Raw genomic sequence first — 13,909 nt, 5'->3', positions numbered from 1 at the left:
CTTTACACAATGGCCCTAGTTTTCACATTAGAAAATACTCTCATATTGGCAAAACTTGAATAAAAGATTGCCTCTGATCCTTGTTCTAAACTGCCTAAATATTTTTTTAAAAACCCTAAAGGTTTGTTTTCAAGCACCTGGAATCTGATATAACCACAATTTATGGTTATTATATCATATTAAATATGCATTAATGCATTTCCAAATATTTATTTGTTATTGCTTTGAAGCATGTATATAGATGCTTCTTCTGTTTGTACAATCCTTTCTCACATAGAATAATTGTTATAGTGGAAAAACAGATGAAAATTCTGGGGCTCTGTTGTACGAAGTTAACAAAGTGAATACTGGATAAAGGAAAACATTATCTGAGCCAGTGTGAGGTCAGTCAAGTAGAAAATAGGACACAAAGAATTTTTTTATGTGAGTGGACTGTTTCTTTAGATACATGCCAGGAGCTCAGCATAAGTACTGAGCAGGGTAGGTAGCTTTCTCAATGAGTGTAGGCTGTTGAAACTGAAATTGTTAGTCAGTTTTTTGTCACTGTGTATGTGTACTAACACATGCTTGGGTTTTAACAGGTAGGTCACGGGGTGTTTTTGGAAATCTACTCTGGTTTTAGTCATATGGACTGGGAAAATTTGCTTACTTACAGACACAGCTCCTGATATTGGGAAGAGCCAGGGCAGCACCAATGCCATTCATGATGAGATAAGAGATTTCAATCTCTGCAGGTGGCACCTGTTGCAGAGCATTATGGACACCTGGGAAGTATAATTCATCCTTTTTATGTATCACCCCCTCAGAATTTGTGTTTCGTGTTCAGTGGGTGGTTAAGCTGTAAAAAGTTCCGGATTGTTGCAAAAGATAAAATGTTCCTGTCGGTGGCATCTCACCCTGGACTGTAAGGACCTTGCTGCTTCACACTAGACACCTTGCTCAGGACAGGCATGTAACAAGACATAAGACAGGCCCAAGTGTATAGAAAAAAATCTATTTACGTTGTATCAACAATATAGTTTCACTTACTGATTTCAGTAGCTTATTTTCTTTGGTGCTGTATTTCCATATCCTTGCTTGCCATTTTGTATTCTCAACATGTCAAGAGTTTTTAAGACTTCTCCTTTTTTGCTGTTGCGGAAGGTGTTGTTATGGTGGAAGTGCCAGAACTTTGTTTCAAAACCAGTGTCACAGATTTGAACATAAAGCCAATTTCTACGTTTTTGTTCTACCTATGAGAAGTAACTACAGCAGGCTACTTCGTGTTCAAACACGTGGCAAGGGAGGAGTGGCCTACCTAAACAAACAGAAATGAGTTATCTCTGTTTGGACAGCCTTCCCTTTCTGAGCAATGATTTCTTGTCAGCCCAGGAGATTTGAATCAAGATAGGCATCTCAGATGTCTCTGCAAATGGATTTTGGCTGTTCTTTTTAAAACTGCCTGAGGATTGAGATAACTCATGGTTCCAATGAGTTTGGGGTGGCTTTTTTTGTTTTAATTCACATAAATTTTGCGTAGTTCCACTTAGTGGAAAAACCCAAGCTCAACATCAGTGGAGGCCAAAATCTGAAGTGCTGTAGAGGCTGAGGAGGATCTCACACCAGATTTCTCGATATGAGAAAACATACTGCAACACTTCTGTCCCACGTCCAAGACTGGGTGGTGGCAGGTGATGTTTCAGGTTCTGCTCTTTGGTCCTTCCTTGTGCTTGGTACATATTACTTCTCCTATATTTCTGTGAAAGCCTGACCAAAGGGAGAAGGTAAGGCCCTCATTTATTGCAGGTATACTGGTTAACTATGTCTTATTATAGCAGGTGGCAGTACTTTCCTGAGTATAAGTAAATAGGTACTGGCTTTCAGTTAGAAGACCTTTCCTTTTGATCATGGCCTTAATTGTTTCCTTGGCCCTTGTGCTTTGCCCCCACACAGTGGCTCATTTTCCTGCAGTCTTATTCCTTCTAGAGGTTCTGCATCAAGTAAAAAGAAACAAATGCAATCCAGACTTTCACTAGCATGTCCAGTCTTAGCGTTCATGAAATCTGCCACTGAATGCTTTAGCAGTCAGCTAATGAGGCAAGAGTGTCTTCTGTTACTGCCTTGGTGTTGATGCTTCATAGCCATAAACAGAGCTTTCTTCAAGCAAATGGAAGAGGACAAAGTTTGTTTTCACAAAGCGTATGTGTTCCTTCTTATCTGGATTTCAAAAAGTCACTACAAAGCGAGACATAGAAAGTCCAGTCAAAAGTTAGCAGTATTCGCTGCTGAAGATTGCTGTTGTTAGAGTCCTGCTAGTGTATAATCAAAGAGAGACGGTAGTCTAGAGGACAGGCAAATGTGTGCCTCGTGTATGCGTCCTGCACTTCCTAAAATGGTAAAGAAGGAAAGAATACACAGCTAATAGTTAAAAAAATAATTGTCTCCATTCCTCAGATTTCAGGTTTGTCTTTCTGTCATCTGCCCATGTTTCAGTTTCTCTTAAGTCATTCTTTATTTCCCAGAGGGAAACTCTCCCTGGCACCACCCAATTCCTTTAATTTCCCAAGCATCCCATGATGGTAAGACAGTAGAAGTGAGATGAAATAAATAAGAGAGTAGCTTAGGTGGCAGAGGCTTGAGCACAAACCCAAAGGCCAAGCACCCCTCAGCTCTATTACAAGGACAATCCTCAAGTCATTCCCTTGAAACTCTGGGCTTGCATCCCCTGTGGAGCAAACGCAGCATTCTGATCTTTTTTGGCCCATCAAGGTAACCTGCACAGGCTGTCACAGACTCAAGCGTAGTTCAGAGGGCAGAGCGGGGAGCAGGAGCCCGGGGGCCTAGGGTTTTTCCTTCTTAATCCTGGGAATGCTAGTAGTTCATTCAAGATCCTGTCAGCATTTTTCCACTTGTGTCTTGATCCCACTTACATGGCAAAACAAAACTGTCAAGAAAGAACAGATATGAATCCAAGAACTGTAAATACACTCATTGCCCTGACTTGGTGGCAAGAGAAAAAGTTGAAATGTGTATCCATGCACCTTGATATCAGAGAAGGCTTCCTTCTCCATGATATCCTTAGGTACTGCCTGGTTTCAGCTGGGATAGAGTTCATTTTCCTCGTAGTAGCTGGTATAGTGCTTGAGAGTTGGATTTAGGATGAGAATAATGTTGGTAAGACACTGATGGCTTAGTTGTTGCTGAGTAGTGCTGACACTAGCCAAGGACTTCTTAGCTTCCCATGCTCTGCCAGGTGCACAACAAGCTGGGAGGGGGCACAGCCAGGACAGCTGACCCAAACCGGCCAAAGCGATATTCCATATTGTATGATGTCATACCCAGTATATGAACTGGGGGGAGTTGGCCGGGGGAAGCGGTGATCGCAGGGACAGGCTGGGCATTGGTTGGCAGGTGGTGAGCAATTGTATAATGCATCACTTGCTTTGTATATTATTATTATTATTACTACTACTACTATTTTACTTTATTTTATTTCAATTATTAAACTGTTCTTATCTGAGCCCCTGAGTTTTCTCACTTTTGCTCATCCAAATCTCCCCCCCATCCCACTGGACAGCAAGCGGATGACAGGGGCTTAGTTGCTGGCTAGGGTTAAACCACAACATGTAACAAAAAGGTCAATGAATGTGATAGAAACACTTAGAGAGGAGTTCCCTAAAGGTAAGTAGAAATTTTAAGCTTTTACAATTTTATTGATCTTTTGTTTTTAGCATGAGCAGTTGAATTGAATTCTGATTCTCTTGCCTGCTTGCAATCTTGAAAAATAAGTGACTTCAAGGAAAGAGGAGGAAAAGAAGAATTGTCAGTATTTCTGAAGTGTCATTATTTCTGTGGAAGCATGTAATAAGTATCTTTAGAACAAAAGCCAGGCTAAGAGTGTGGACTTACTCATTTGGTTTTCTTATGAGCTATGGAGCTCTCACAAGCTCAGTGTGAGCATTGCTTCACTGCTTAGAAATTAGTTTTGACATTCTGGCAGTTTGTATTAGTTGAGTCAGAGAAGCTGCTTAGCTCTTCTCTTTCTACTGCCTTCTCAAAAGTTGAAGGTTCATTTTTAGGTAAGGTGATTAACTGGGTCCAAATGTGCTCTCAGAACAAGCTACTTGTCTAATGACCTCTTACTTTCACAGGTTTTTATAAGGTGTACTTGTATGAAAAAAGTGCTCTGCAAAAGAAAAAAATATTGGATTTTCCCTGGTTTGCCTATCATCCAGTAAGGAATAGGAGAAATTGATAGTCTGATACTGGAGTTGCCAATGCGCCCTTTGGAGGGAAAGGTCTTACTTCACCTATCTGCTAGAGTCGTTGCCTGAGTCCATGGGGATACAAGCAAGTGGGATCTGGTCAATCAGTACAACTTCTTTTTCCCTCCAAATTTGATCTTGTTCCTTGTGAATTTTATCTTTCTTGGAATAAGATAGCTGGACCTGTCAGAGGCTGATAATTGTTTACAATAAAGGATATTTGTTAATGATGCAAAATTACTGAGCATAGCTCCGTTGACATCTGCTTGCAGAAAGTTGTAGAAAGATGTCACAATGCTGCCTGTTTCATGAAGGGTGGATGAAACTTAGTTGCAGTGAGCCTAGTATACCTATAACCTAACTAGGCATGCACAGAGGACTTGTAAAGTAGCTATTGTCACTGAGGAAATGGATCTGGGTGTCACAGGTTGGATGGTTTGATAGAACTATGTGGAATGTCTTACAGCAGTCAAAAAGACGTATAGAGTTTTAGGAAGCATTTAGGAATTATAGGGGGATAAAAAAGGAAAACATGAGAAATCATATGGCTTTCAGTGTACCATGTTGAAAGCAACCAGGTGTCTAGTGTGTGTACTCCTACAGTACCGATTAAACGGTAGAAGTCATTGTCATGATGGGTTTGAAGAAAATGCACTGCAAGTGCTGTAGGTATGGAGCTGTAACGGTGCAGAGTTTGTGCTTGAACTCTGGCTAGGTGTTAGATCTGACTGAAGGAAACCAGCCTATTCCTTTTGTAATTTCCAAATTGCACTTAGATTCTCAGCCTACCTTCCAGATTGTTCCATGTGTAGTATCTTCCTCTCTAGAGCGCCACAGAAATTGTGAAGTCATCTGTGCACTGACTGGGACTAATGGTTATTATTAAAAATCATGAACTGCAGGTAATATTAAAAATAAACTATCATGGTGGTTTTCAACAACAGAGATATCAGGCTTGTTTTTGTACGTGGCAAAATCCTCATTTCACTTTTGCATGCAGGAACAAAATGCTTGTTTGCTGACCCAGAAGTTTCCATGCCAATTAGTATAGTTTCCAAAGGATCCAGTTCCTGTGGGGCTGCTCATAATATCCTGTTATAAACAAGGATAAATGCAACCCTTGGAACAAGTCTGCAATACCAGGCCAGTGCTTTGTGAAATTTTCCTGGGATTTTCCCGTTCTGTGATAACAGCATAAGAAATGTAATCATCTCCAGAATGAGAAGCAATCCATTAACAAAAGCAATTAAAGGGTGGATAATGCATCTGTCACGTGATACATAATCAGGATGTTTGTATTAGTCAATATTCAGCAAAGATAGAGAAGTAAGGCCAGCAAACCAATGTTTATATTATCCATTCTTCTAAGGAAGAGTTAAAAGTATTTTTCAGGGACTTTCCAGTATTACTTTCAATGACTTCCTCAATGGCTTGCAGCATGTATACATTAGAAAGAAATACACTTTTGGTATTATAAGAACAGTAACTTGAAAGGCTGGTCATGCCTGGCCAACCTGATTTCCTCTGTGACCAGGTCACCTGCCTGGTGGGTGAGGGAAAGGCTGTCGATGTTGTCTTCAAAGGCTTTAGTAAAGCCTTTGACATTGTGTCCCACAGCATCCTCCTAGAGAAGCTGGTGGCTCATGGCTTGGACGGGCATACTCTGCTGGGTAAAAACTGGCTGGGTGCCCGGGCCCAAAGCACTGTGGTGAACAGGGCTAAACCCAGCTGGTGGCCGGGCACGAGCAGGGTTCCCCAGGGCTCAGTGTTGGGGCCAGTCTTGTTTGATGTCTTTATCAATGACCTGGATGAGGGGATGGCGTGCCCCCTCCGTAAGCTTGCAGATGACACCAAGCTGGGTGGGAGTGTCGATCTGCTGGAGGGCAGGAGGGCTCTGCAGAGGGACCAGGGCAGGCTGGATCCATGGGCCGAGGCCAGTTGCGTGAGGTTTAATAAGGCCAAGTGCCGGGTCCTGCCCTTGGGTCACTCCAACCCCAGGCAGCGCCCCAGGCCTGGGGCAGAGGGGCTGGGAAGTGCCCGGCGGAGAAGGCCCTGGGGGTGCTGGTTGGCAGCTAGCAGTCTTATGAGGAGCGGCTGAGGGAGCTGTGGGTGTTTCGCCCGGAGAAGAGGAGGCTGAGGGTAGGCTTTATTGCTCTCTACTACTACTTGAAAGGAGGTTGTAGTAAGGTGGGTGTTGGTCTCTTCTCCCAAGTTACTAGCAATAGAATGAGAGGAAATGGCCTCAAGTTGCGCCAGGGGAGGTTTAGGCTGGATATTAGGAAAAATGTCTTTATTAAAAGAACGGTCAGGCATTGGCACAGGCTGCCCAGAGACAGCTCTCATTTTATGATCACAAAGCTACCTGGAAAAAGTCTTTCTGCTGTTTTAAGACTGTCTGGATCATAGGTAAAAGTGAAATACAAATGTGCATGCCTCAAATGAACAGGTATGCACTAGTTTAGAGCAATAGGCTTTAAACCTCTTGCTTTTTCTCTCTTACTCTCAGTTGCCTTCCAGAAGATGCTGAACGTGTTGCTGGGTTTCATTTGGCCACTGTTGCACTTTGAGCTGATGATTTCAAAGGATTGTTAAGTGTGGATGTTTTATACTACTCTTATGAGCTGCACCGGGACTCCTGTGGGAAGACACTATTAGACCCATAAAGGCTGTGTTCTCCAACAGCCCTGAAGTGGGACCGGAGATGGGGTGGTAACAATATGAAGCATCCCAGTGCATCTGCCAGAATACTTCCTCGGTGTTCACATGCAGTATGAGTGCTTCTCTCCCAAAGGGGCCGAGCATCGGTGCCTGTGCATGACAGGAATAGCCGAGGCATTGTGTACTCAGCACTCTCTGTTTCAGGGATCAGAATAAGAAGTGGCTGTTACACAAGGGCAAATGCTTGATATTTGGGTACCTGAAGTAAAGTTCACAGATTCCCATTTTGATAGTCAAATATTGGCTTTTTGATGTAGCAAAGATTTACAGCTCTGGTGCTGATCCAGACACTGGCAGTGTTTAGGTATCTGGGGGTAAAATTTGTTTGTCTGCCTTGCCCTGCAGCCCACCAGTCCCCAAGGACTGGGAATAGCATGAAGAGAGGAGAGTGAGCATTTTACCCTATCCTAGGAGTGTGTTACTGCATTCAGTAATGCCAGGTTACCATAACAGGGTGGGTTATGGTACCACGTACTAAAAATTTTCATTTCGGTCCCAGGAATCAGGCTGAGGTGGCAAAAATGAGGCAGACTGTTTCCAAATAAAGAAAATGAAGATGTAAAACAACAAACAGATTTTTTTGGTAGAAAACATTTAATAACACATTGTTAGGAATAATTACACTCTCACAAGCAAATTCTGTCTATGTAAAATGCGGTTTTTCCATTAGCTGATCAAATGGTTAGTGAGATGTACAATCGAGTCCTTGTACAGAGCAATGAGACTATGAATGTTTCTTAAGAAATTAATAATAGAAATGGAAATCCAGTAGAAATGAGAAATTTTATCATCATTTTTCTCTTGTATAAAAACTACAATTCTTTAAATTAGAATTAAATAATCTAATCAGATTAGAAATACAATTACAAAAACAATTTAGAAAAAAGTTTATAAATAAGAAATTCATACATTAATAAATACCGTGGCAATGACAATAAATAAATACCAAATCCACCGTCTTACAGCTTCAGTAGGCTACGTTTTAAAATGAAATCACATTTACAGGAATCACAGTTCACAGTCTAGCCACAGGCTGGCTGTGAATCAGGAAACTCTTGTTGACACAACATACTAGTGCACTCCGGGGGAGCAGGAGGATTTATCAGTTTGCTGGTGTAGTAGCAAAACAGTGAGGCTTAGTGTAAATAAGCAGTGCTGTTAAGTGCATTGCACTTAATCAGCCATGTTTGGCTGAAGTGGCTGCCAAGGTTTCTTCAACTCCTTTAGCAAACCACTTCTCCTATTCAGCGTCTTCAGTGTCAATGAAGTGTGAATGTCCTGGAGAGAACACTGACCATTTTGAAAGACTTCCTTAAGTAGATGCAGTCAAATAAATAAATAAATAAAACCTCATCCATAATTAAGACAATAACACTGATGCAGGAGGTGGCAGGTGGTACGCTGCCACGAACGATGCTTTTCCCGAATGTTTCTCTCGACGGAGGAGTGGGATCAGTTCCCAGATTTTTTCTGTCCTGGTGTTTCTTAGAGCGGTGAGTCAGAATTGAGTTGAGCCCTGTTAAGAGGATAATTTAAAAGGCGGTTCAGGATTGGTTATCGTTGCTTATTTCTGAATCCCAGCGTGTGTATATCTGGTGGCCAGCTGGGAAACTTCTGCAGCATGAGTTTCTGTGTTTACTCGCATCAAAAAACTCATTAACTTGGAAATATGATTTATTAATATATGCCACTGTAATTAAGGGGAAGATGAATTTTTTGAAGCCCTGTTTTAAAAAGGGAGCCAAACACTTCTGCGTTCCTTTCCCTCCAGACAGAGTTGCCGGTACTCAAAGGTTTAGTAGTGGCGTATCGGCTTGAACAAGGACCCTGCAGCAGAGTCAGAACGACTGATTCTATAATTAAGCAGCAAGTTTCCTTGTTCTTTAGGTCTGATAAAGAGAAATTGGAAAGTATCACTAAGAAATCCTCTAAACTGGCGTTTTTGGGGGAGGTTTACCGTTCAGCTGCCCAAATTGAGAGGGAATGGGACTTACTTGGCCAAAATTGCCTTTATGATCACTTGCACCCAGGGAGCAGTGGGATCCAAGCACACCTCTCTGCCGTCCTTCAGAGTAGCTCTGCAAAACAGGGAATAAAGAAAAGTCAGGGGATTGCTACGTGGATTTGTTTTACCCTCAGAATGTAATGTTGCATTGCTAGATTACTTAGTACAAATTCATCCCAACTGCTCTAGGTTAGACTTGGGCGTTTTGTTATATGGATTCCACAGCTGGGGAGACTAAAAGTATCCAGAAGTTGTGTGAGTCTGTGTGCCTGCTCTCAAAGCCATCACACATTCCGAAATTTCTTTCTCTGTAAGTATGGGTACTTGGTTTGCATTTGTTTACCTTAGTACAGCTTCCTTACACAACGGTTGAAACCTCCAGTGCTGAAAAGGTGTTTCAGCAGGTAAGGATTTCAACATTTCAGTTCCTCCTCTATGCTATTTAATACCAGATTAGTTTCATTGTTTCCCGTAATTTTTCTTTCCTAGACTGACTCAGCCTGCTTTAATGGGAGCTATGCCTGCCAAATAAATGCAGGATTTAAACTACCTTATTATTTCTTGTAATAAGAGCTGACCCGTCCTTGAAATTCATATGTTACCATCAGAAATATTTAATATGTCCCATGACAGGTAAATAGTGATCGGTTCACAAATACATAAGGTCATAGAGACGATGAAATACCTGGTGTATTACTTAAAACCGTCTCTCTCAAAAGAATAACTAAATGCAACTCCATCATGTCAGCCTGCTACCTGTTGTACTTGTCACGAAGTGTAAAAGCCCCTGCAGCAGCAGCAAAGTGTAGGTGAAGAAGAGGGAGGCTCTTGCAGAGCTACTTACATGACTTCAACGTTCTTGCAGTGGGGGCCGCTCTGTGTCAGCTTCACATCTTGAATGGATTTAGGAGGGATGAACTTGGAATGAGTGGCTATGCACTGGCACCGGAGCTCGGTTCCCATCCTTGCCAGGGCTCTACCTGTGAGCAGAAAGGGAAGATCGTGGTTTGAGAGGCGGTCTTATCATCGGTGTATAAAGCACAAGTGCTCCATTTTATAGATATTTTCAATTAAAATACTGCATTTATCCAAGCTGCCTAAATCCTCATGGTAGAAAGATCAGTTGCTTATTTGTTTCCAAGTACATTTAAGACTCAGTTAACACAACTGTTTGAAATAAAGCCACATATTTTGTGGTTACTTGTCATGGTCCCACTGTACGGTTACGTGCATTGTTTTAATATCTGGATTGACAAACTGGCAGCTATGCAGAAGACAGAGCCCTGGTTCTTTTCATTAACTGGAGGCGTGTCCATGCTTATATGTTCATATTGCTTGTTCTCCATTCCCAGCTGTGTATTACTTGCTTGAGGCAGTATGTTCACAAAGAAACAAATAGGAGATCATAAACTGCTCTTTGTGTGGGAAGGGAGAGAAACATTCGAACACTTAAGCAGAAGACCCTGTCTCTAGCTGCATGCGCTTCGAGTGAAACATGGAAACAAAGCACATTTAAGTTGCATTCCTATAATTTTTCCCACAAGATGTCAGTAACTCCTCAGTACGAGGGCTGTGTGGTAGCTGTCTGACCAAAGAGAAGTTGCTGAAAATCTCTCAAAAGAAACTAATTTGCTGAAAGAAATATAAAGCTGCTGCTCTGCAAGGAGGAGCATCTCGGTAGACGCCCAGACAATACTACAGCCACGGGGATCTTGGGAGGGATTTCCTTACCTTGAGACATAGCCGCTGAAATCAGAAGAAGAGCCAGGACAGCCACAAGTTTGCCGTTCATGATTCAAGAGGAGTTTTTCACTGGATTGTTTAGCTCTGGTTCTGTGAGGCAGTGATCTCCTCCTGGAGGACTGTTGATGTCTGGTCTGGGCAATCCGTCTTGTTTATATACCATTCGGCGCCCAGCGAGGGTGCTCTGCTAGCATGGAGATTGCGTTAGAGGAATTTCCCTGTTGCAGTAAAATGAGCCACATGACTGTTGTGAAACTCTTTTTTGGATGACGAGGAATTTTTCTGCTGAGAATGATATAACGTAATAATTTATTTAAAAATGTAAATAATAGCCATGCATTCTGATTTCTTTGGTAAACCTTTGTGAATTTTGTGCTTTTTCTAATGCATACCCTCATTTAGTAATATAATATTTTGTTGTAACTTTTAATTATTTTCTTCAGGGTAATAACTGTTCTTCGTAGGGGTGCCAGATCTAGACTTGATATATTTAACTTATCATCTCTGTTTATGGTGATAGCTTCTATTTGTCTGATTTTAAGTCACTGGAGTGGGAATCGGGCAGTGCTGAAATCACTGAAAAGCTTTTTCACTGGCGTCAGGATTTTACCTCAGCATTATTTTGATGTTAATTATTTTAATTTTTTGTTCTTTTCATTTTCCCTCTTCAAGTGGCATCTTACAAAGTAAATTCATCTCTAATACTATCTGTTCGGTAAAGCATTTGAGGCTTCATTTGAGGCTTTCAAAGCTTCTCGTGGGAAGCAGATAGCAAATTCCGAACAGCTTTGAAAATCAAGCCTGCATTTTTCATGTCGCACACGTTAATGAACGATAAACAGAGGAAGCTTTGTGTGCAAACAAGGTAGCTTGACCTGCTGGCCGTAACTGCTTTTGTTTCCTTTCTAAGTCTAGATATCTTTAATAAGTCTTTTCTGTAATCTTTTTCAGTGACCGTAGTCCTAGGTTTTAGCAAAGGGAAATAACGTTAAGTATTCTGGCGCTGATATAGACTTTTGTGTTAAAGAGCCTTGTTACACAGATGCTGAATATTTATTTGCTGTGGCTGGTAGAATTTCAAGGGAAAGCTTGGACTCAGATGCTGATCTGTTGCTTAAAGAAAGATTTGGGTTTTTTACCCACACGGAGTGTGTGTGATAAGACACCGTTCTGTTTCGGGGCCGTAAAAATGTACTTTTGATCAAGATGAATTTGCTGCTTGTCATCTGCACCCTCAAAGCTTCATGTTTCTGTGCTCTGTGGCTTTATAGACGTACTGCTCCCCAACCCCGAGGAGACCAGAAAACCTCAATTATCTTTAGCATGTAAAGCATTATAATTTATTTATAGTAATAATGTTTGCCCATAATGTCTTAGAGAGCTTTACTGAAAAATGCCATTTAGTCCTCTGAAGACATGAAAAAGGAGAGGATTCTACCAGGTACTGAAGGTTATGTTTTATTGTTTATGTTGTGTTATGTTGTATATGTTATGTTAAATTAACAGGGTGGTTTCTCTGGCATCAGATTGTAGATGTTGGAGCTTTAACCAGGTTACTTGGAACGAGGTTTTGCTGATTCTTTTCTTTTCCGTTCTCTCTCTTTCTCTGTCTCTACATATGTATGCACACACAGAGGGTAATTAAGATTTGATTAGGGATCTCACTTTTCTTAGTTACTATTTGCAGCTTCATTATCTAATTTTAGTGTGCGCTGAAATGTCATTAATGTACAAGGCAAAAAAAGAAAATTCCCCCTCAAATCCCCAAGTAAAAACAATGACTGATTGTCCTCCTTACCACACTCTCAGCTATTTCCTGAGTGTAACAGATCTGCAAAAATCCCCAGGTCAAAAGTGAAACCAAGAGCCTACTCCACCTATATGATTAACCCTGCCCCTGGGCTAAGAGTAAGTATCCGACTAAAAGAGCGGGTAGTTTGTAATGGAGTGAAAATCCACTGTTTTTTTTCTGACAGCTAAAGCATCTCCTCTCCCTCTGCTTTTTCTCTGATGTGACACAGTTTCATCGAGACTCTGTGAAAGGGGTGTAATAGAGACCATATTGGCATAAAAACGTTGACACCTGAGATCAAGCCCGAAGGCCAGGCACTCCAATCCTGTGCTCCTGGGAGTGCCGTGCTTCGCCCATGTTCTCCCTACATCCCTTCCACACTTTGCCCAGGATCTCGTCCCAGCCCCTGCCTATGGGAACTCCAAATGCATTATCTGATTCTGGCAGCCTGTGTTTTCCCGCCAGCTATCAGAGGTGACTTGTGCAAATGGAATTGCTGCTTCTTTTGAAGGATAACATCACCGAGCGAGCTGATACCGCCACAAGCAGAAACCTTCCATGCTTAACCCTATTAAAAGCACGCTTGTAACGAACAAAACAACAGTTATGCAACAGTCTGATTACTGAAAGAGTGCTGAAAAGGGAAGTAAATATGTCCCTTTCCTGTGTTTTAAGGCAGGGTATAGGATGTGGTCTCCGTGCTGCAGGATGGAAACAAATTTTTTTTCTTCTTCATGACTCATTGCCTTGCCTAGCGAACACAAAAGTCAAAAGGGAATCTTTTGGGATCCTGACTGGGATCTTCTAGACTCTTTGCATATAGCAAATGACGCCTTAACAGAAGGGACACAGTGAGGGGGATTCATGCGTACTTTGGTGACCAAGAGCAGCATGAGGGATGGGGGAGAGCTGGGCTCCAGTCCCTTACTCTTTTGAGTCACCCCAGTTCCGGAGGAATGCTCCAGCCTCTGGACTGATAAAGTTAATCTCTCTAAGAAAATTAAGAATCCAAGTTAAGAATCTTGTTTTAGACAGATTCAAACCTCTCGCTTGATAAGTTGTGCACACAAAAGCCCAAAGGCCAGGAGACAAAGCTTTCCCTGGAACGAGGGTTCAGCCTGCGCAAGGTGAACTCTGTCAACTCCTGTCTCCTGTGAGCCCTCTCTATCAGGCTACTCTTGTTCCCCAGGGGAAAAACCCTACACTGTCTTCTGAAGCCACCTCCTTTTCCCCACAAAGGGCTTGGCATTCCACTTGACCCGCAGAGAGCAGAAGGGGCAAATACAGCGGCTGGGAACACTTGTGGAAGTTTACACTGACGCAGAAGCATAGGGAGCAGATATGTGAAAAGCAGAATGTCTCCTAAACGTCTGGTTTTTCACTTGCTATATAAGGAAGTGATGGCAA

General features: G+C 42.0%; 1 protein-coding gene and 1 long non-coding RNA gene across 2 annotated transcripts in view; one reads left to right on the top strand and one right to left on the bottom strand.

Moving 5' to 3' along the window:
• Positions 1 to 13,909, top strand: part of LOC135313306 (uncharacterized) — an 89,081-nt gene that overhangs the window by 49,971 nt on the left and 25,201 nt on the right. The gene's annotated exons all lie outside the window — the stretch shown is intronic.
• LOC104051162 (interleukin-8) lies at positions 7,544 to 10,822 on the bottom strand. The gene is made up of 4 exons (XM_009512170.2): positions 10,699 to 10,822; positions 9,812 to 9,947; positions 8,957 to 9,040; positions 7,544 to 8,478 (listed from the first exon to the last, which is right to left on the bottom strand). The coding sequence occupies exons 1-4, from the start codon at positions 10,757 to 10,759 to the stop codon at positions 8,448 to 8,450; spliced, it is 312 nt and encodes a 103-aa protein (XP_009510465.1). The 5' UTR covers positions 10,760 to 10,822; the 3' UTR covers positions 7,544 to 8,447.

This window comes from Phalacrocorax carbo, chromosome 4 (assembly GCF_963921805.1).
Source record: "Phalacrocorax carbo chromosome 4, bPhaCar2.1, whole genome shotgun sequence".
Classification (NCBI taxonomy): Eukaryota; Metazoa; Chordata; class Aves; order Suliformes; family Phalacrocoracidae; genus Phalacrocorax; species Phalacrocorax carbo.
This window is presented reverse-complemented; position numbering and strand designations above follow the sequence as displayed.